Here is a 22192-nt window from a genome sequence, read left to right on the forward strand (position 1 = left end):
TGATTCTGAATATTTGGACCTAGTGAAAACCTGTATCAAAAACAACAAGCTGCAGTATTGTCTTCCTGTCTATAATTTGAATAATCTTAGTTACATTCTTGATAGTGACTTAGAGTTTTCAATAAATGATTAGCTATTTCAGAAACATTATTAATGAAAATAAGGGGTAATACAATATCTTATTCTTCATTTAGGAAAAAGCAAAATAATCGCAGAGAAGATGAGCTAAAAATTTTTATTGCGCTTCTTGAGGCTGAAGCTAATCCAGATCAGAGGCAATAAGAGGGACTTAAAAAAGATTTGGAATCGGTTCGTTTAAAAAATATCAAGGGGAGCTTAGTTAGATCTAGGGCAAAATGGATGGAAGAGGGAGGAAAACCTACATCATATTTTTTAGATTTAGAAAATAGAAATTTTACTTCAAAAATTATACCAAAAAATTCAAAAAGATAATGATGAAATTGTTACTAAGCAAGAAAATATTTTAAAAAAGTAAGGTCGTTTTATGAAAACCTATATAAATTTAGGGAAGTAGAAAATACTGACTTAGAAATTCATTTGAGTAATTGTAATGTTCCAAAGCTAGATAACAGTACCTCTGATTGTTTAGAAGGTAGAATAACATTAGACGAAGCTGGGAGGTTTCTTAAAGGTATGAAAAACAATAAAAGTCCAAGGTCCGACGGTATTACATCATAATTTTTTAAAGTTTTCTGGAGACGCTTAGGTAATTTTGTTGTATGTTCATTAAACTATGGTTTCTCAATACGTCAGTGTTCAGTCACCCAGAGACATGGTGTAATAGTCTGTATACCCAAGGGAAATAAGCCACGCCATTATTTAAAAAACTGGAGACCAATTACTCTGTTAAATGTCACCTATAAAATGGCTTCTGGTATTATTTCTCATAGAATTATTTCAGTTTTAGAATTAGACCAGTTTTAGGGAAAATTATAAATGAAGACCAGACAGAATTTGAAAAGGCATTTGATTCAGTGTCCTGGAGGTCTATTGATAGTGTATTAAACGTTTTTTTAACTTTGGAGAAGACATCAGAAAATGGGTTAAAATATTTCATTAAAATGTAAGTGCCTCAATTAATCAAAATGGCAATATTTCTGAAAATATAGAAATTCAACGAGGATGTCGTTAAGGAAATCCGATTGCACCCTATTTATTTATACTATGTGCGGAAATTCTAGCAGCAAGAATCCGAAATAATATTGATATTAAGGGGAAAGATATTGAAAATGTTCCAATTCTAAATGTTCAGTATGCAGATGACACTGGGCTAATTTTAAACGGCCGAGAGCAATCGCTTAACGAGTCTATTTTCGAGTTGAACAGTTTTGCCAAAATATCTGGTCTGAATATCAACACTAGTAAAACACAAATTATTTGGATAGGAAGATGTAACTACAGTGATGTAACTTTCCGCCCTGACCTAAACTTACAGTGGGGTAAAGATTAGTTTACTTTCCTTGGAATAGCCTTTTCAGTTGACTTGAGTTAGATTCCTAAAATGAACTTTGATAAGAAATTAGTCAAACTTAAATCACTTATAAGTACTTGGAAAAGAAGAAGTCTGACGCCATTAGGCAAAATCAATGTCATTAAGTCACTATTAATTTCACAACTAAATTATCTATTTATTACCCTGCCAAATCCACCTGAGAAATATATTAAACAAGTCAACACTCTCCTGTTTGATTTTTTATGGAATGGAAAATGTCATAAGATTAAAAAATATATCCTTATTCAAAATGATGTAGATGGTGGCCTTAAAATGATTGATCTACATACTTTTATTCATTCACTTAAGTTAGGCTGGGTAAGAAGAATAGTATTTTCTTCTGGAAAATGGAATGTGATTCTAGAGTGAAATATAGATTTTAGCAAACTTTTTAATGTGGGATAGAGTATATTAATTTTTGTAGAAGAAACTGCCAAAATTTATTTTGGAAAGATGTTGCGTTTAAAGCTGGAATTCGTTCAATATCACACATCTCTGACTGCGAGCACTGTTAAAAAAACCAGATACTAGTAATAAACATAAAACACCAGCTCATACTTTAGGTATAAATAAAAAATCATCTTGAACAACTAATCGAATTAATTTAATTGTAATAAGCTATTACGGATTCGTTCCTATACACAATGAGGTTAGAAGTGGCAGGCAACTAACGCATTTGAAATGAGCTATATAAACACAAGTCCTACAGGAAAGTAACACTTTGTCTCTACATATCTGTTTTGATCGACTCTTCCTCCAACTCTCTCGTGCCGAAAGTAACACTTTAAACGTACTGCATTCTTTTAGCAGTATCATACTGGCTTGTAAAATAGAATACACGTTAAAAACGATTTTTCTAAGAAATCTTGATTCTCAGTGTGAAAGACCTCCACAGGCCATAGTATACCTTCGCTAGGATTTGACAATCTTCCTTCAAAGCAGCAAAAAAGAGCCCAAAGACTTTTCTTATAAATCTGTATGGGTTGCTCCTCGTGTCTACTACACGAATAACTAAGGGCCAGAAAATGAGAACCAGTGTTTTGATTTTGAGATAAGGAAAAAAATGGCGTCCAAAAAATATTTAAATTACCCTTCACAGTAGCAACCAAAAAATTCCCAATTGCCAATCTAGGTTTGAAAGCTAGAATCATCCATCACTCATTTTGAGCGGTAACTCTACAAACACTTTTTCTGGTTAAAAATTAAATTAAAACCTAGTCCCATCTATCAGTATTCTTTGTTGTAACTTTGAAACTGAAACTATTGTCCCCTGTCTTATGGGAATGTGCAGAGGTTCAAGCACTTCTTCAGAGATTTGAAAACATTCATTGGACCTTTTTCCTTATCCCATTTGCTTATATATACAGGGAATCATTTCTGTTCCGGAATAGTATCCTTCGGAACACGCACTGGCAGCGCTATGTTGATAATGATACATATTACTTGTTATTAAACAATATATTTACAAATCTAGATGCCATAGGCAAATCATTGAGTCTCAACGCCCTTTTGAATGAAATTAAAAACCAATTTTTAACTACAAAAATTCAATAAATACAGTAAAAATGAAGATGTCAGAAGGACCAATTGATTTTAAACTGGAGAAAATGGAAACCTATCTTATGATCTGTAAGATGTTTGTATTATTATACATTTGTACCAGGATATTTGGTACATGTACATGAATATTGCCATACCACATTATATATATATACATACATGTAGCTATGAGACTTTGCCGATACATTCTGCTTTAAATAATATATCAAATAATACATCATAACATATGTACCTCCCCTTCTCTCTCTCTCTCTCTCTCTCTCTCTCTTTCTCTCTCTCTCTCTCTCTCTCTCTCTCTCTCTCTCTCTCTCTCTCTCTCTCTCTCTTTCCTCTCTCTCTCCCCCTGTCTCTCTCTCTGTCTCTTCTCTATCTCTCTTGCTTACAAAAGTATTATTTTCAAAAATATATTTGATTGATAGTGTATAAGGGCATGTATGTGAAGGAGTGTGTACATGAAGAGGTGTGAGGCTTTTTTGGGTGTGATCTGTAAACCTTAGTACTATTGTGAAGTGCCAATGGTAAAGATACTTATGCACATATAGGGGTGTGGACAATATATATAGTACGTGAATCTGATTGATATTGTAATTGGTAATTGATATCAGATGTTTTGATGTGAATGATCATAGCTAAGTAGTTGATGATGATGGATCTTGATCATAATGTTAAAGATAATGATAATGATGATAATGATGATGACTAATGTTTAAAAAATGATGATGATGATGAATCATGATCTACGACAACATGATGGTATGATGATGATTAATGATGATATCAAGATGAAGATGATGATGACTGATTATATGATGTTGATGATGATGATGATGTTGATGATGTGAATCCGATAATGATTGTGATGATGATGATGATGATGATGATGATGATGATGATGATGATGATGATGATGATGATGATGAATATGACATGATTATGATGATGATGATGATGATGATGATATCATGTATTGTTTGTGTTCAATATTGATGTATTTATGAGGATAATTATTGTCTTGTAAGGATGATTGATGATGTGAATGATGTGAATTAATTTATGAGGATGAAGACGATGATGTGTGAATGAGATATTATGTATCAATGAAATTGGAAAAAAAATTTAAAAAAAAACATAAAAAAATCGTCTTTTATGAAACTTTTGACTGAAGAAAGGGGTTTAAGTATAAAGTTCGAAAATGGCTAAGCCTTTCAGTAACACCTTCAGGACCACCAACAATCAGACGAAATTTCAAATAATTCGGATTCTCTATGCCAATAAATTCAGAATTCTGCTCTCTGATAGCATTCGATATTTCAACACTTTTGTGAATTTTGGAGAGACCATAAAATAGCATGTTTTACTATCAAACTTTGTCAAGTAATCTTTCTCTGTATCTGATAATCCAACTGATCGATTATTAACAAGGCCTGATATCATGTCCATAGTGTCCATATCAGCGTGTTCTGTAGTTTCAGAATAAAACTCATTGTTTAATAACATCCCTGATACTTTGTTACAATAAAACATCGAGATATTCATAATCACAATACTGATCCTCCTTTATGCTGCCTCCTGATACACAACCTAGACATGATCATCAGCGTAATGATATTAACAAAGCTTTGATGATCTGCTTTTACAAGAAAAAATGCTTTTATGCTCTTATACGAAGGCACCACAGTGACGTGAGTGTTTTTAAATGCGTCAATACTTTCTTCTAACGTGATGATTATTTGCACTCGTCGTAGGTGGGTTCAAAATTAGACTTATTACGTCACCTAAAGAATCGTCACCCTCCCTCATTGTGCTCTCATTATTTGAACACTAGTACTCTTCTCACTAAATCTTAATCTACGAACCTACAAATTGATTAAATGTCCATGTTTTTGTAGCCTCTACAGCAGCTTGGTCTAGCTCGTAGGAGAACAAAACTTTATAAGCCCTTACTTAATTCTACCGAATTCAACTTTCTATTTGATATATTCATAACTTTTGGTAAATTGTTTTTGTTATTCTTACATTCATTGTTTTTGGTGTATTTACTTTCTCACTTGTTTTCGAAAAACGTCTTTGTTTCCTCCTCCGTCGTTGGGAGGAAAATAAATATATATAATGTAAATGAAAGTTTAGAAAAACTACATAACTGTATAGCAGAGTCGAATATTATTTTCAAACCATATTATCATTTGAATTTTCTTTTTCATTTTCTTATTTTTCAGAAGTTTCGAAGTTGTTGATTAGGCATTCCAGAAATAACTGTAATCGAATCATCATGGAGGGGTGAGTGTATAGTACTTTGCATTTTTCAGATGCCGATTCGGTTACGTCAGTTTAAAGATTAATTTTTTTAATGTGTTCAAACTAAGTTCCAGATTGTTAAATAGGTAATGTCATTTAGACTATAATCACTTTACTATTCAAACTACTCTTTTACAATATTTATATCAAAATAAACAATGTTACGCATTATTACGTTAATCTAGGGTTACCCCAAATCACCGTCTTGTATTTGAAAAAATAAAAACATAGTGCTATAAAAGGACCAAATGTGATGTAGCGTAGAGGTTCCATGATACCGTAGCTTGTTAATCTGTTTTTATTTTCATATTTTATATCAAAAGGATGGGAAAGAACCTGTATTAATGTGGAAATCCCCTGCAAAGGTACCTGACAATGTTGTCTACAGCAAACAGCAAGGCACGCATGCTCAATTGCCACTACTAGGTCCAACTCTAGGTAGCGACAGAGTTCGCTAAACACCATGTTGTAGTTACTATACAAACAAAAAAGATAAGCGTGTCAAGCTCAGAAAGAATACTTCTATACAACCTACAGCTGTTATGGTAATTCCCTCTACATGTATCATTAGATGTGTCATTTTATTTTCTTCGTCCGTTCCCCCCCCACTTATTTTTTGAATATATTGACGAAGAGAGTCTTTGATCTAAAGCCTATTTGAGAAGCCATATTTAAGAAGACACCCATGAATGGACTTCTCATTACGTCTTTTCTAGTCCATGTATGTTATGATGTCAGCTAAAACCCCCGGCAAAACCCAACAATTTCACCCATTCGAGCTCATAATCATATTCATAGTTTCTCGAAGATTGTAACATTCATGTGTTCTTTTAGCGGCTATATAATGATTAAACAGCGTAGGATATACTCGACATATCGCTTACTTTAAACACAGATATATTTGGGAGTGTTTATTTTCGTGATACGAATATCTCTTCGGTTGTTTGGTTATAGATTTTATATATTCACAAACGGCGATTTCCTTTATGTGCGGAGAAGGTGTAATAGTATCCATGCATCTCTCTCTTTTGTAATTGACAGTAGCAGTTTTTATCGTTTCCCACATAAGCAATGATCAACCTTGTTCGAAAATGAACGAAAATGTCACATCAATCATACAAGTAGCTTACACAATAGTTTACGAGTAATTCAGTTATAACCTACGCAACTCTTCGTATACTTATTATACGTATCACACAACTTACACATGTACTGACCGCTGATCGGTAGGTTTTTTCCGGGTACTCCAGTTTCCCTCCACCATCAAATCAGACACCTCCTTACATGACCCTTAATTTAATAGGATGTAAAACTTAAATAAGTCAAATAAAGAAATCAAATCTTCAGCTGAGTAACTGAAAATTGTAATTTTTTTTGCGGTGTCTGCAATTGCTGACACGACAACGATTTTTTGCATTTTTAATTACTTTCCCTACGTAATCTAAGTATGTTTCATTTTATGATATCAAATATTCGAATATTTCAAAATATTCAATGAAAAACAGCAATTTGGGCTAATACGTTTACAAACTGATATGTTTAATTCAAAAAGTTAAGAAACTTAGTTTATCTAAATACAATAGAATGTGAATTCACAAGTCCTTGGTTTTATCTAAGGTTACTTATAACAAAATGGAAAATAATAAAAATAGAGAAGATAAAAGAAAGACGCGTTCATGTTTTTTTCAATATCTTAACTTCTTACAATGAACAATTACTTAATTTTTTTTAAGAATTACTGTTTGGCCTGTGATATCGTTGAATTTTTGAATGACATGAAATCTAAATATATCAGTAAGAAATTGAATAATATTTTTTTTCTTACAGATTAGCGCCACTACTTCCTCTGCAATATGGTTTACACGAAAGGTATGAGAACAAGTCTTACAAATGTTTATATAATTATATATTTCATGTGCTTCATGTACATATGATATACGGTTATTTACATAATAACATTGTATTGGTATTATAGAGTTTTCTTACATGAATAGTTTGTCCCTTGTTTTGTCCTTTTTTGCCTGTAATGCATGTTGTGCATGACATAGCATATGTATTATGTTGTTGTTGTACAGTTCTATATTATGTTTGTCAAAATCCATTCGTTTTTGAAACTAAGTGTATTGTTCAACTATAATACTCGACAAAAAGACTTTGTAGCTTGCTTTCTGTACACTCCGTCGTCGCGGCGAAGTCCACTGTTCATGGCAAGGGTACATTGTTGATTTACCAGCGAGTTGAATCAATCAGTATACAGTGTAACGTTGTCCCGATATCGCTACTACACGATGTCAAAATATCCTTTTTTTCAAATCATTCTTCCCGTTTTTTAAATTTTATTTGCAACGAATTACAAAGGAATTGTGTATTCAAATTGTTCTACGTACAAGTAGTTCGTTATATAAATAGAGCGAATAGAGAAAACATTTTAAGTTATCTTATGTCATGTCATTATCATAATGAGTTCTGTAAGAATATATAATGTTCACGTTTTGGATGAAAACAGAACATCTGTTGAATACGTCCTGCTACGTAGATTGGCGATTCGCAATGTTATTGATTAATTACTAGGACAATAAGGTGAATAAACGCAAAATGAGTTTGTTATTACCTACATTTCGTTATGTAAAGCTGCAATCGGAGAGAACGTATTTATACCTCTTTTTCGTTGAAACCAGAGGGAACGATCTCCGTAGGTCTGAAATACATTTAAGCACAGAAAAAATCGGATGCTTTCAAAAGTACATTATTACAATGCATGAGTGGCTTTAAGGTATCTTCATGCAAATATTTCATGTACCACTGGGTAACAAAATAAGACCAAGGGAACAATATTCAGCAATTGTTTTCTTTATAATATTACTTTTTTTATGCTTTCAATGCATATAATGCTTTTTCCTTGCTTAGTCCTTTTGCTTAGATGCATGTTATGAGATATAACATATGTAATATGTAACCTTTGTGTTCCATATACTATTCTATAGTAAAACGAGTCCAATATCTCAACGGTTAACACTGACATGTTGTCTGCTTACTAACGTTACTAACGTCACAATTCAACTTAATACCCCTTTATTATCAGAGTGACTTCCCTTTACATTAATTGATATTTCGATGTAAGGTTAACTAATCAGAATTGGTCATGGTCCGGAAGCGAAAAGAAAACGATAGTTAACACTTTTTAAACGACGATCTCTTTAATGGCAATATTTAAAGATGCTCTATCAAAACCGAAACAGACAAATTAGTATTTTTCTTCAGTTATAAAAGTAACTTACCTAACACCATTCCTACCATTGAAAAGTTTGAGATTTTATTTCAAGACGAAATATCAAAAATAATTAATTGCATCCCGAAAAAATTCCGTGGCAGTCTGTCTGAAATGAAGTAGTGATTGCGCATGCACCAAAAGCACATTTAATTATTTCATATTTTTTTTTTTTGCGTTAATTAGACATATATGTATACACAATTAAACACCAATTATTGTTAAATTGAAAAATATTGTTTTTGCGCTGTCGGCGATGGAGCATTTTTAAATAAGGAATTCGTAAATATCTATATTGATTTTAATTTCAGAACCATGATGCTTCGCGTGAATGAGACTTGATACAATGATTTGCAGTGACTGGTAATTAAATATTCGATGTAGATATGAAATTTATATCATAATTAATTCTTACGAAAGGCCTTAAAATGATTTCGCTTCATTACAGCATACCTAAACTAACTGAAACTTTGCGGTTGAGCATGAATGCAAATGACAAGGCATTGGAGGCCGCGCTCAACAGGTAAGAATAATACTACAAACAAATTACATCAAATGCTACTGATGGCTAATCGTAACTAAAACTATTAAAGAGAACAACCAACTAAACGCTTTTCCATAGACCACAGTGTTAATGTTCTATACTTAAAGTTTACACTCTCATATAGAATAGATAGATAAAAAAGGATGTCCTTCAGCTCAGACTCTCATCATTTAGTTGGTTGTTCCCTATAGCAGAACTTAAACTGTCAATGCTCACATGTGATGTAAAGTGCATTTAGGCTGTATGTCAAATCTGTGACATGAACTTGATCGGTCAACCGGTTTGTCCAGGACATGGCTTTACCTTCGGATATTCACCCGCAGAGTATACCTGTAAAACATGAAATGTTGAACTTACACACTGTATGGATTGATTACAAATTATGTATTAAATATTTAAATGGTATTCAAGGTGTTTTGATTTTTTATTACTAAGGTGATCAACCAAATAATAGGATAGGTCTCCAATCAGGGGGAGATAATTAATTGAATAGTCAGGTAAACCAGTAAATATGGAAAATATCAAGATTTTGGAAGTAAAGCAGGTACATCAAACCTGGTTTTACCTGAAACAGGTTTTACAGAGCCTGTCTGTTAACAATAAACTGCACTAATAAACAATTACCAGTATATTGTGATAAGTGCACCGTTACAGAGGAAAGGAAATGCAGATAGAGATTATGGTCAATGGTGAGCCTGGAGAAAATTCTAAGAGACTGACAGAGAAACACATGTCCTGTGTTTGTTAAAATCTTGTAATCATAGCAACATTCTACATATAAGAAATAGAATCATATCTTAAATGACCACATTACTAGTGATGATTAGAAAGAAAACTGACTGAAGAAAATAACCGAGTTTATCAGAAAGGATGTGTTCACTAAGTGCTACTGTAATATTAGCTGAAATGATAATTCAGTTTTCACCTCAGAAGTAAAGTACCCTATATGGATATATCCTACCTGTAATTTTGGACTTGATCTGTTAACCAAATTCTTCGGGACTGATATATCAGCCTCAGACACCAAGCTGCAGACAAACTGTGATAATAAGAAACATAGTGAAATGACAATGTAATTGGTTTATTGCAATTATCATATTAAATGTTTTGTATTGAGTGTATATTTGATAATATATATAATCAGAAAGAAACAGTGAATATTAATATTAATCTAGGGGAGACAATCCCAGACCAAACCAGAGTTAACCTAAGAGTTTGGAAAATATAAAGATTTTGAAAGAAAACACATAATTCAACAATGAAGAAATGTTAGTGTTGCATGAAAGGGGACCTCCACAGCCCTTTTGTTTATAAATATACAATGATAAGAGAGTAAAGGGTCGCCTGTGCAGAGCAGGGAGATGCTGACAAAGATTGCTTGTCAAACTGCTGTCAGACAACTCCATTGAAAATAATCTATAGCTTTGAAACTTCATTATTGAAGTGATGTTCTTTATACAAAAGACAGTAACCACTTGACCAGAGATAATCCAAGAGCAAAGTACTGTATGAAAGAAAATGGCAAAGAAAAAAGTGACAAACCTCATCTATTTAAGAAAGGATATGTTCCTTACAAAAAAGGTGTTCGAATCTCAAGGGAAACACAGATAGATTCTAAGGAAAAGTGCATAGTGAGACTCCACAAGAAATTGTATGTGTAAGTGTAGATGATAGCTCTTCCTACAGATTTCTGCGACCAAAAAAGGAGACCAGCACAGAACCAACATCCAGGTAAGGAAATCTTCGAGAACTAAATGAAAAAATTAAGTGAACATGTATAAATAACATTGAAAAACAGATATAAATGGGAATATCTAAAATAATTGAACTTTAACAAACTATGAACAACATAATGTGATGTGCTAAATAAGAACCTGTGTATAAAGACCAGTAGTGCATGCAGAAAATTTTGTACAGTTATAAGTTCTGTCAAGTGTAATTACACCACTTGACAGAACCTGTCTATAGAGACCAATGGGTCTCTGTAATAAGAGGACCTGGTCGCTATTAACACAAAACATGTGTATAGAGACCAGTGGGTCTCTGTAATTAGAGACCCCTGGTCCATATTAGCACAGAACCTGTCTATAAAGACCAGAGAGTCTCTGTAATTAGAGACCACTGGTGCTTATTAGCACAGAACTTGTCTATAGAGACCAATGGATCTCTGTAATAAGAGACCCCTGGTCCCTTTTGCACAGAACCAGTCTATACAGACCAATCGGTTTGATTTTTACTGATTATTAGTAGTTTATATTACAATGATTTTTTTTCATCTCCTATGTTCCAGGAAGGATGAGAAATCAACAAACAGAATTGTTTGCATAGAAAAAATATGGCATTATTCAACGACGCCAACAAGGGACACCGCATGAAAAGTGACCAATGCCAGGGCCGGCTGGAGCGGGACTACAAGACCGAGGAGCCATGGGGACTTGGCTGCCGCGTGCGTCTTTTCTGTAACAGATGTCAATACAGGTCCAGCATGCACTCTTTGTATGAAGAAGTGGAGACGGTGGTTGGACCCCGGGGCCGTAAGGTTGCCAAAATGAACAGGGGCGTCCATGTTGGCCTAAGTCAAGCTCCAATCAGCAGTACGCCTCTACGTCGAATCCTGTCAAGCGCTAATGCGAAGGCCCCGTCCCACTGGGGTATGCAAAAACAAGGCAACAAAGTGTGCGACATTATCGCCAGAAGAACCAGAGACACCTACGAAGCCGGAGGAAAACTCTGAGAGAAATTAACAAGTTATGAGGGCGACCTGAACACCTGATCGAACTTGCCGTGGATGGGACATACAACAACGCCCTATATTATGGAGGAGGTCACACGCCATTCAAGGCCGGAACTCAGTGTGTACAGCTTGCTGCCGAAACAATCACAATGGATAAAGACATTGTTGCTATGGCAATACAAAGTTAATTGTGCAACATCCAACCCACCTGTGAAAATGAGCATCAGTCCACCTGTAAGGGTAGCCTACCTATAGGCTCCTCCATTGGTAACGAGCGAGCTTGGAGTCGGGAGATCCTGGAAGACATCTTGAAGAACAGATTTGATGTCGATAAGCTGGTGACCGACTACGACACAAAGGCATACAAGGCTGTGGAGGAACTGTTTTAGAGTGGACGCTCATCGACACAGCCACGTCATTTTCTGGATACCACGCAAGTCGCTAGAAACAGAGAAAATCATTAAGAAAACTAGCGTCTCTAACACCCATGATGCCGGACACTACAAGACCCGAGATAGAAAAACAGAAAAAAAAACATATTTTCAGCAGACCTCGCCAACAGATGCCAGGCAGAGATAGAGATGTCCGCAATGTATAAATTACATACTGGTAACACGGAACAACTACAGACATCAGCGCGACGTGCACGTGAGGCCATTAAGCTGTGTTACAGAGGGATACACACTTCATATAAAAGAAAGTCTCTTACATGGACAGCGACTTTAAAATTGCCAAAGGAATAAAACAAAAGACAACATAAATGATGAGTGTCTAGACCTGCGCATTGGAAACGACATCATTACCAAGACAACGCACAACCTCAACACACCTTACCTAGGAGTATGAACTTCAACCATCCGGAACTTCACTGGTCGAGCTCATAACGCTATACACTGCATCAACCATGAACCTCGGAGATTCCATCAGCAAACTATGTGAGGCTATAGGGTCAGGTCACCAATCTCTAAGGCCAGTTCTGATGCCAGGTACCTGGAAAATGACCAAAACATTACCTATACTGGAAAGAAAAAACACAGTCCCTTACCTGTAAATAAAAGCGAGCCGAAAAGCGGAGAAAATTATATCAACTCCATGACTGCAAGGTCAACGAGAATATGTATGTCAGTAACCAACTATTAAGATCTTAAAAGCAAATCAAAAGGATAAATCCTAACTAAACTAACCTGATATCTAAATAAGACATGCAGGCACATGGTCATTCGAACAGTGCCCCTGTCCTACACGGTGATTCCTGGTTTGATTCGTCTCATGTGTCACAACATGCAGGTGTGCAGGATTAATACAAGTTTTCTGATGGCAAAGGTCCTCAAGTTTCCTACCTGATACATCACGACTTGGAAAGGTACCCCGGGTCCACCTAAACTGTACCATGCAAACCACCCTGAGAACTCGGTCATCAGTTCTCTCTCCTGTGGGGCACCGTACTGCAAATCTACTGTACCCACCTGATGTCAAAGCACCTGTCCAAAGTCTACAGCCGTGCAGATTACCTGACTCTAAGCTGTGTGGCATTAACTTACTGTTCATATTTAAATAAAAAGCATCCATGATGTCTGTGTCACGTGCACTATCAAAATCTGGGGACTTACCTTTGTATCAAAGAACTCCCTCAACTCCGGTGTCCGACAGTTCTACTTCCGATGCATTCGATATAGAGAACAACCAACTAAATGTTTTTGCATAGACCACAGTGTTAACGTTTTGGCATCTACTTCTAACACTGTTAAATTCCGTTGAGCCACTATGTTCTATACTTAAAGTATACACTCTCATTTTACAATAGATAGATAAAAAGAGGGGGTCCTTCAGCTCAGACTGTCACCAGGGTAGCCATTTTGAAATGGGGTGCATGCGGCACTGAAAACTCAGGAAATTCTAATGTTTTTTACCTATTAATTATCAATATTGATATTTTTAACTTAAATTTCAATCTGAATCTCCAAATTCATACCATGCTTATCTAGGAATAAGTACCTGTCAGAAAACATTTTTACTTTTGTAATTCATAATTAATCAGTGGCCGGGTCAAAGGTCTATCCTGGGCTCAATCTTGTATACACAGGGACCATTTCGAAGGTGTTTTTTTTTCATTTAGTTGGTTGTTCCCTATAGCTAACGGAGCACTACTTACGTTCAGTCAAGAGACAAAATAACAACCCCCAAATGGGCAAATGTTCCGTTCAAAAATGAAATGGAGTTTTAAATCAGTCGCTGCTTATATTCAAAGTATATGTGTCATATATTTTATACTGACGAAAAATTCAGCTGATTACCAATGTTTATATATATTTGTTATATGACTGGTGTCTTTGTTGTATTTTGATTGGCCGAAACGTTTCTCAAAAGTATTCATCAACTGCGATATCGACCCCGAACTCGTCGGCGAAATGCACGCGAGGTTACTGGACTCAGTCCAGATACCTCTCGCGAGTCCAGTAACCTGTGTCAAAAATAGATCGAGGAAAACTCCCTTTTGATGTGACGTCATAATTTACATAATCGCTTCGTACCCAAATATAGCGTAACGGGAGTTTCAATGACGTCGGAATAATCTATTATGACGTCATTATTATAGTCGACAACATATATGGCGGAAGGCAGCAAGTTTACTGCCGTCAACGGTGATCAACTGCAAACTTCAATTTATGGAAAACGTTAGAGAAAGCCAGACGGGCAGGTGATGCAGCGGTAAAATATACCGGTTCCACCAGTCTAGCAAGAAGCATTTGGATATTTACCATATACTACATGTAATGGATAAACTACTTTTATAAAAAGAAGATTTGCAAATATCATCATGTTTATTATAGTTAAGTCTTTTTAAGAGCCGGGTTAATATCCTATAAATGTCATATAATAAAACAATTATCGACCTATTTTCAGGTTGATACGGTGAGTTATCAACCCTCGAAAACGATATAATCCTCGGCCTCCGGCTTCGTGATATATCACTTACTCGGGTTGATAACTAACCGCTTCAACCTGAAAATAGGTCGGTAATTGTATAATATGTGGTTATAGATATAAAACATGCAAACACATTTTTCTGACAAATCTTAATTAAACATGAATTGATAATGTAACATTTTTCTTCATTCCATTTGATACATTTATTCATCAAACCTTAAAATGTTACTGGAATGTATATGGCTGCTACTTTGTAGAATGTCATTTTTGGCATACCTGGTATTGACAAGATCTGGCTAAACATATTGTCATTTAATATCGCCAATGTAATGCCACAACTTGTTGTAAACATGAAATATCAAGACACAGATTTAGATGTGAAGTCAATAAACTAAAGTCGATATTATACATTAATACAAGAGTTTGTTGTTATATTTTTGTTGTAAAGATAACATGGTTGAGATGTTGAAATGTCATATCGACAAGCATTAATGCGGTAGTGATCAAAAATGCATATCGAGAAAATGTTGTTTTCCACGCTAATTTTGATCATGAGTTTGAATATTAAAGAGACTAAGAGAGATATAGTCAGGCGGATAAGCAAATAAAATGACCATAATTCATTTTTTATACGAGTGTTTGAAAGCTTCATGACTTTTTTATATAGTGTCATTTCAAAAGAATTATAGGACGGTCGCCATCTTGAAAATCAAGATGGCAATCTTTAAACAAATCTTTATGCAGCGATACTTCTCGTTTTAGAAAACACAGTTCATTGTTTTGTGTCCAACTTTACTTTCGGAAACATTATTTAGAGATCAAGGACACTCTTTAATTAATAAAGTATATTTGGAAATTAATAAGATGACTATCACGAAACCCCTTTGTAACAATATAACAACACAGAGAAATTATATCTCCATACATGTATACATTCCGCAGTAGTGTAGAGTCAAATATCAAGAACCAGCAAATTAAGGTGTATTTTCGGATTATTCTAATTAATTTCACGTATTAACTTTACCTGATTTTGTGATAGCCATTTTGGAATTAAAATTTTCTATCTTGATAATTTATTCATAAAACAGTACCTAGAATAGCTAAATTATACTTTTTCCGCATAAGAATCTTTTTAATACCTTACAGTCTGCGTAACTTTATAAATTTCTGTAGCATTGATTACAACGAATGGATGAAGATTGGAAAAGAAGTAGCCGATCCGGTTATCCGGAGCATGTGTGACCATGTTGCAAAGGAACTCGCCATGGGCAGTCCTGCATGCATAGTAGCCGGTCTCGTAATAGGAGCCGCCATTCTGTACGGTGCATATTGCGCTGGAAAGAAGTTTGGGGTAAGTTATGCCTTCTTTAATATATTGAATTAAATTGACGATAACATTTTGATATAATTTGAAACAGTTGGATTCTTCGTCTAAATTAAATCTACAAAGCCATCTTAAATAAGATAGGATCTTTCAAACGCTACTCTTAGATTTTTGTTTAGAATTACACTCGATCGAGTTATTTTATTCTAAAGAGGCATGTTTCTTTTTTCCTATATGTATTCTTATTGCTATCAATGATCTACAGGCAGGCAAGGCGCAAAAATTATACATTATTATATATTTGCGTAAAAAGTATTCACTTTCAGTGTAAACCGGTATGATTTTCAGATACAGCAGGTTAAACTCTTCCTTCGAATTGCAATGAAAAACTTTTAACGTCATATTAAACCATCAACATCAGCCAAAAACCGGAATTTACCGATTTCTCCGGCCTCAATCTTTGATGAACGTAATATATATTACGTTCACAGTGTGCTCAGTGATGTTTAGAATGACGCATGTGTGTCAAGTCCCGTGCTTTATATAGGGGGTCGGCCAGTGCAAATAACTAAGCAGAACAAAAAGAAAAGTAGTTGCCACTTCCTTGGATACGCAATGTCATAACTAGAAGATGTCTCACAAACAATGTTTCAATATCTATTTTTTTTAATTTCAAATGCTTGTTATTTAACTTAGCTTTAAGATGCTGCTCAAACCTTGCTTCTTATTTGAAACGTCACAATGCTTATGTAGAGTTTTTCCGTGAAGTGTATGTTATGAAAATTCATATTTGGAGTTATAGAGTATGCTTGATCAACAAAATAAATATTCTTATTACCATCCTCGATATTCCATGGTTATTATCTATCACTGTTGTTATATACACCGTTTATAGTCATGTTTTAATTGCAAATATATATATCCCGTTAGCGTCCCGTCTAATCGCAATTGTACGTGATATAACTATTTTATTTAAACGCTTACATGTACATAGCATTTTTCTTTGTCTGCGCAAACAGCACTATAAACAAAAAAGTTATAGAATGCGGAGTTGAAAGAGAAAAGAAAGAAGGACCTTTTCATTTAAGGACAACAAAGTGGAATCGAGCAATATAATACCTTTTGTTAGTACTTTTGATCCTACTAGCTACAACATTTTTCCAATTGTAAACGTTTGTAAAGATAACATGACAAATAGAGACAGAATGAAATCCATATTATCTAAAACAAAATTATAAATTGTAAGAGTCAACCTAAAAACCTTTAACGTATTTAATTTGTGCATCAAAATTTGATTCAATTTGATCTCAAGATACTTCTGTCATTAAATGTATGCAAAAGTGTTGCAAAACATGTGATGTTAATACAGACTGTAAAAAGTTCAAACTAATATGAATTGTATATAAAAAATGTCATTTACGCTCTTATTTATAACAATTGCTCCGATTTTTCCATTGGTCAGAGTGGAATGGAATTGATAAAGAGAGATACATTACACCGATAACAAACCAAAACAGACTATCTCTGTGAACGAATATTGTCACATGTGTGCTAACGTAAACTTTTTTTTTTGTTTTACCAACAGTTTTTAGGACATCTGACCCGAAGGGTCAGGATGACCTATTGTCATCATGCACCGTCTGTCGTCGTGCGCCCTGATGCGTAACTTTTATTCAAACAACTTCTTCTCAATAATCGAAAGGCCCAGGGTACTGATATTTGGCCTGTTGCATGCTGGGATGAAGGGCTACCAAGTTGTTCAAATGAATGACCTTGACCTTCATTCAAGGTCACAGGGGTCAAATAGGCTAAAATCTTTAAACGACTTCTTTTCAAACAGAAATGCTCAGGGTTCTCATATTTGTCCTGCAACACGCTGGGGTGAAGGGCTACCTAGCTTATTCAAATGAATGACCTTGACTTTCATTCAAGGTCAAGGGATCAAACAAGCCTAAATCTTCAAACATCTTCTTCTCAAGACCCAAAAGATCTAGGATTCTCATATTGGGTCTGTAGTATGCTGGGATGAAGGGCTACCAAGTTTGTTCAAATGAATGACCTTGACGTTCATTTTTATGTCACAGGGGTCAAATAGGCTGATCTGGTTTAAACAACTTCTTGTGAATAACTAAGACACCTAGAGGCCTGTGACATGCTGGATGAATGGCTATCAAATTTGTTCAAATAATAACGTTGATCTTCATTCAAGGTCAGAGGGGTCGAAAAGTCTTAAATCTTTAAATGACCAAAAGGCCAATGATACTCATATTGGCTCTGCAGCATGCTAGGATAAAGGGCTACCAAGTTTGTTCAAATGAATGACAGGGGTCAAATAGGCTAAAATCTTTCAACGACTTCTTCTCAAGAACCGAAATTCTGAGGGTTCTTATATTGGGCGTGCAACATGCTTGGATGAAGTTATTCTCAAGAATCCGTTTAAAGATTTAAGACTATTTGACCCCTGTGACAAAGCTTAAAAAATACATGTAGCAGAAATGAACTGCGGGATATTTCATTTTCGTAGACACTCACATCTACACAGAAGGCAGGGATGGGATTGGCATCTGCTGGTGTAGGCGGCTTAGCTGGCGCTGGCATAACAAAACTCGTATTTGGCGCAGCAGTAGCAGGTCCAGGTATTGCTGGTCGGCGCAGTAGTTGGCATAGCGGCTGTAGGGGGGCGCGGTCCTTGCTGGACATGAGTATGGATCAGCTGATGTAAGTACATGTAATGTTTATTCATATTTTCTGTGTGAATGAGCATATTCTCTGATCTGTAATATCTTTCACGTGTAATGCCTTTCTACAGTGAAATGCGTTCAAGCGTCCGGAATTGCCTTTTGGATCGTTTCAAACCACAAATCACGTGAAAAGTTTCAAACCAGTCGTATGCGATAATCTAAACTGATGGCGGAGTTTACCTGTAATATAGCTGTTACACATTCAAAAACTTATGCAATTTCAATCATTAATACCGCAACAATTTGGTATTACAACATCGTAAAATAAAAACAGAATTACATGCATGTATTATAATCATGACCTACATGTACATATACCATAGTCACAGCTAGTTAAAGTGGAGTTGAAATTTGGTATCTTAACTTCGATAATACTATGAATTTAGAATTCCTTGACATGAGCTAGTGAGTCGATTACTCTTTATACATGATTCATGTATATAGCACGCCTCGCAAACAGTATCGGAAATTTATGCTTTATAGAACTACGATAAGAGATGTTTTTAGACACAACTTATCAATAGGTTTGAAATCAGAAATCTAATAAGCATACTGTTTGAAACATTCTTTACAACGTTAAGCAACATAACAATTATAATTAGAAGTTGCGATGTCTGTTTATCCAGATGAAACATCTACATCAGACAAAAAATGTGTTGTGTTTAGTGTTACCCGACGACCTTAGTTTTTTTCCCCACCGACATAATTGTTTTGTACCTAAAGGATACTCCTATAGTATAGATGTTTTTACGCATGAGCGTCGATCTAAGATGTTATACCTTGTTATTTGAGTAGAAGATTATCCAATTATTCAATGTTAAATAATGAGTGCAATGCGTAAAGAACAATTAAATGTATGTTTCCCCGTTTTATATTGATAAATATGGAGATCTTATAGAATCTGGCTTTAGTAAGTACATGACCGACTATTGCTGCATCTGAAATTGACAAAAAAAAAGTAATACGATATATATAAAAACAGATATGCGCTACCTACCGACCGCCCCCCCCCCCCTAATCTGTTTTTGCCAATGTAACCCCTAAACAATGACATAGCTTATCTTTTTTGAGCTAATAGGTTGCAGAGTATGAGACCTCGTGTTTGTGTCGCGTCATGGTGAGATGTGTTTATAGTGATTTTTGTCATTACGTTGTGTAGAGATATACAATTGTCATATGGATATAAGAGGTTGATTAAAAAAACAGGTTTGAAACCTGTTATCTCCAAGATGTATGCTCAACAAATCTTTTGGTACAAGAGGTGTGGACCAAGTCAGAATCAATTAGTTTCTTGAAGTCAACAGGGTTTGGCGGGGTACAACAACATCGGAGTCTCCTAACCATCGGGGCAGCTTCCCAGAGATTGCCTAGGCTGTAGTATAAACAGAATGATTACAACATTTGAGGGAGGAGTCTAATCCAGACGCTTGAACGCAGTTCACTGTAACCATAGTTACGATGAAATCAACTGATATATTGAAGAAGTATTATTGATCAATGCTCTAGTGGTTCAACTGGACATATCAATGCATTTCAATGTGAAAAATGATATATATTTACATATTAATTTCTGGATATGCTATGTAGAATAAAAACAGTTAAGGTATTTTTCTGGTTAGGATTTTGACGTGAACAGATCCGTGTAAAGGGACGTAAATGAAACGCGATTTTGGCAAGACTGCATTATTTTCATACCCACATATATCAACAGCGGTAACTAGGTCCCGTAAAAGTAAAATGTCCACCAACATCCTTAAAAACAATGGTTGATATATAATGATCATATGCATATTAAATACATAGTGATCATATGCAAGTACCTATAATATTAGATTTTTGTTCTACCAATCTGTGCTGAATGATAGATCTTACATCCTGATGAAAATATCGGCTATTCAAATATCCGAGGTGTCCTTACTTGTATAAAGAAAGGAATATCCCATTAAACACCGACCAAACTGCTGTACATCAAAACCATTACAGGCCCGCATGCGTAGTTGGAAGATTTATTCAACTATATAAGTATACGTGTACATAACATATCGATTAAATCTTCTGTGATTTTTTCCATAATGTGAACTCTTTGAAAGTTAGTATGTCGAATACAGGTCGAGATATGATTTTGCTGAATCTAACTTAATAAAAGTCATCCTACACACATATTTTATATAATTTTTTGTTGTTGTTGGTTTTTTTTTTTAAATATAATGGAGACAGCCTTTCAAATCGATGATTCTCTTTATTCGTCAAGTTCGTAAGTGTCAATAAACAAAATCACACCGCAGACTAAGATACAACAAGAGAATAATAATGTACATGTACACGGGGAAAATTAACATATAGATTGGCATTGAGAGATTTAGGACGAAGGCTGCTTAAGGTAATGATTACATGTTTGATAAGAAATTATTGAACTCTTTTAGAAGCTTTACAATTGATAATTGAAATCTAAATAATATATAAGTGATATTAACCAAAACAAATTATAATTCATTTATAATTTAGAAGTATAAAATAGAACAATATTACTATATGTACAAAACTGTTCAGAAACATTGTTTGTAAATATTTCTAATAGTCTACATTGAAAACATAAACAAGAACAGGTCATCCTATACATGAAAAATACAAAGATTATATTTAAAAAGAGAACAGAACAAATGTTCAGAGATATACCTGCGTTGTGTCACAAAACACATTATTAAAAATAATCTACCATGTATTTTAAATATGTGAAACACATTCTACTCAAAAATCGCATTCGCATGATTATTCTATCAACAATTACCTTTTAAACTTTGCGAGCGCTGTTCCGCTTTTCTACTCCCGGGACGTATCGGCGGTCACCAATGTAAACAATATGGCAGCATCTGAAGTTAAACACCCGACCGATAGGGATTTGAGCCGGCTGAATGTCCCTGAATTGAAAAAGTTTCTGAGACGAAATGGGCATTATGTAACTGGTAATAAGTCAGAACTTTTAAAACGAGCAATTGGTGTAGGTAAGTTAAGAATAGGAGCACAAGGCCACAGGGACTTTCCTGAAAGGGATGCTATAAAGTGTGAAAAACGACGTGATGGCAAGCTCACTACGCCATTAGGAGAACGTATTCCCGACCCAGTTAAACTGACTAAATGGACTGTCCAGATGTAAACGGAGGGGGATAATGATATTCCAATGTAAAAAGATTGTGAAAATTTATAAAACTACTTTGTGTTGACTATGAGGTCTAAACGTCAGCTAAAGATCATGAGTGTATTATGAAGATCGACACGTACATTGTA

The 22192-nt window shown here is 34.9% G+C and overlaps 1 protein-coding gene across 1 annotated transcript in view; it reads left to right on the forward strand.

Annotated features, from left to right (window-relative positions):
* The window catches only part of LOC138312754 (uncharacterized), a 35091-nt gene extending 13030 nt beyond the window's left edge, over window positions 1-22061 (forward strand). The window contains exons 2-7 of the mRNA XM_069253519.1: window positions 5290-5350; window positions 7196-7237; window positions 9085-9159; window positions 16016-16193; window positions 18691-18884; window positions 21713-22061. Coding sequence (XP_069109620.1) covers window positions 5343-5350; window positions 7196-7237; window positions 9085-9159; window positions 16016-16193; window positions 18691-18884; window positions 21713-22061 — 846 coding nt within the window. The 5' untranslated portion in view covers window positions 5290-5342. The remainder of the gene's footprint in view (window positions 1-5289; window positions 5351-7195; window positions 7238-9084; window positions 9160-16015; window positions 16194-18690; window positions 18885-21712) is intronic.
* Window positions 22062-22192: the final 131 nt, after the last annotated feature.

Source organism: Argopecten irradians, unplaced genomic scaffold (assembly GCF_041381155.1).
Source record: "Argopecten irradians isolate NY unplaced genomic scaffold, Ai_NY scaffold_0456, whole genome shotgun sequence".
Taxonomy (NCBI): Eukaryota; Metazoa; Mollusca; class Bivalvia; order Pectinida; family Pectinidae; genus Argopecten; species Argopecten irradians.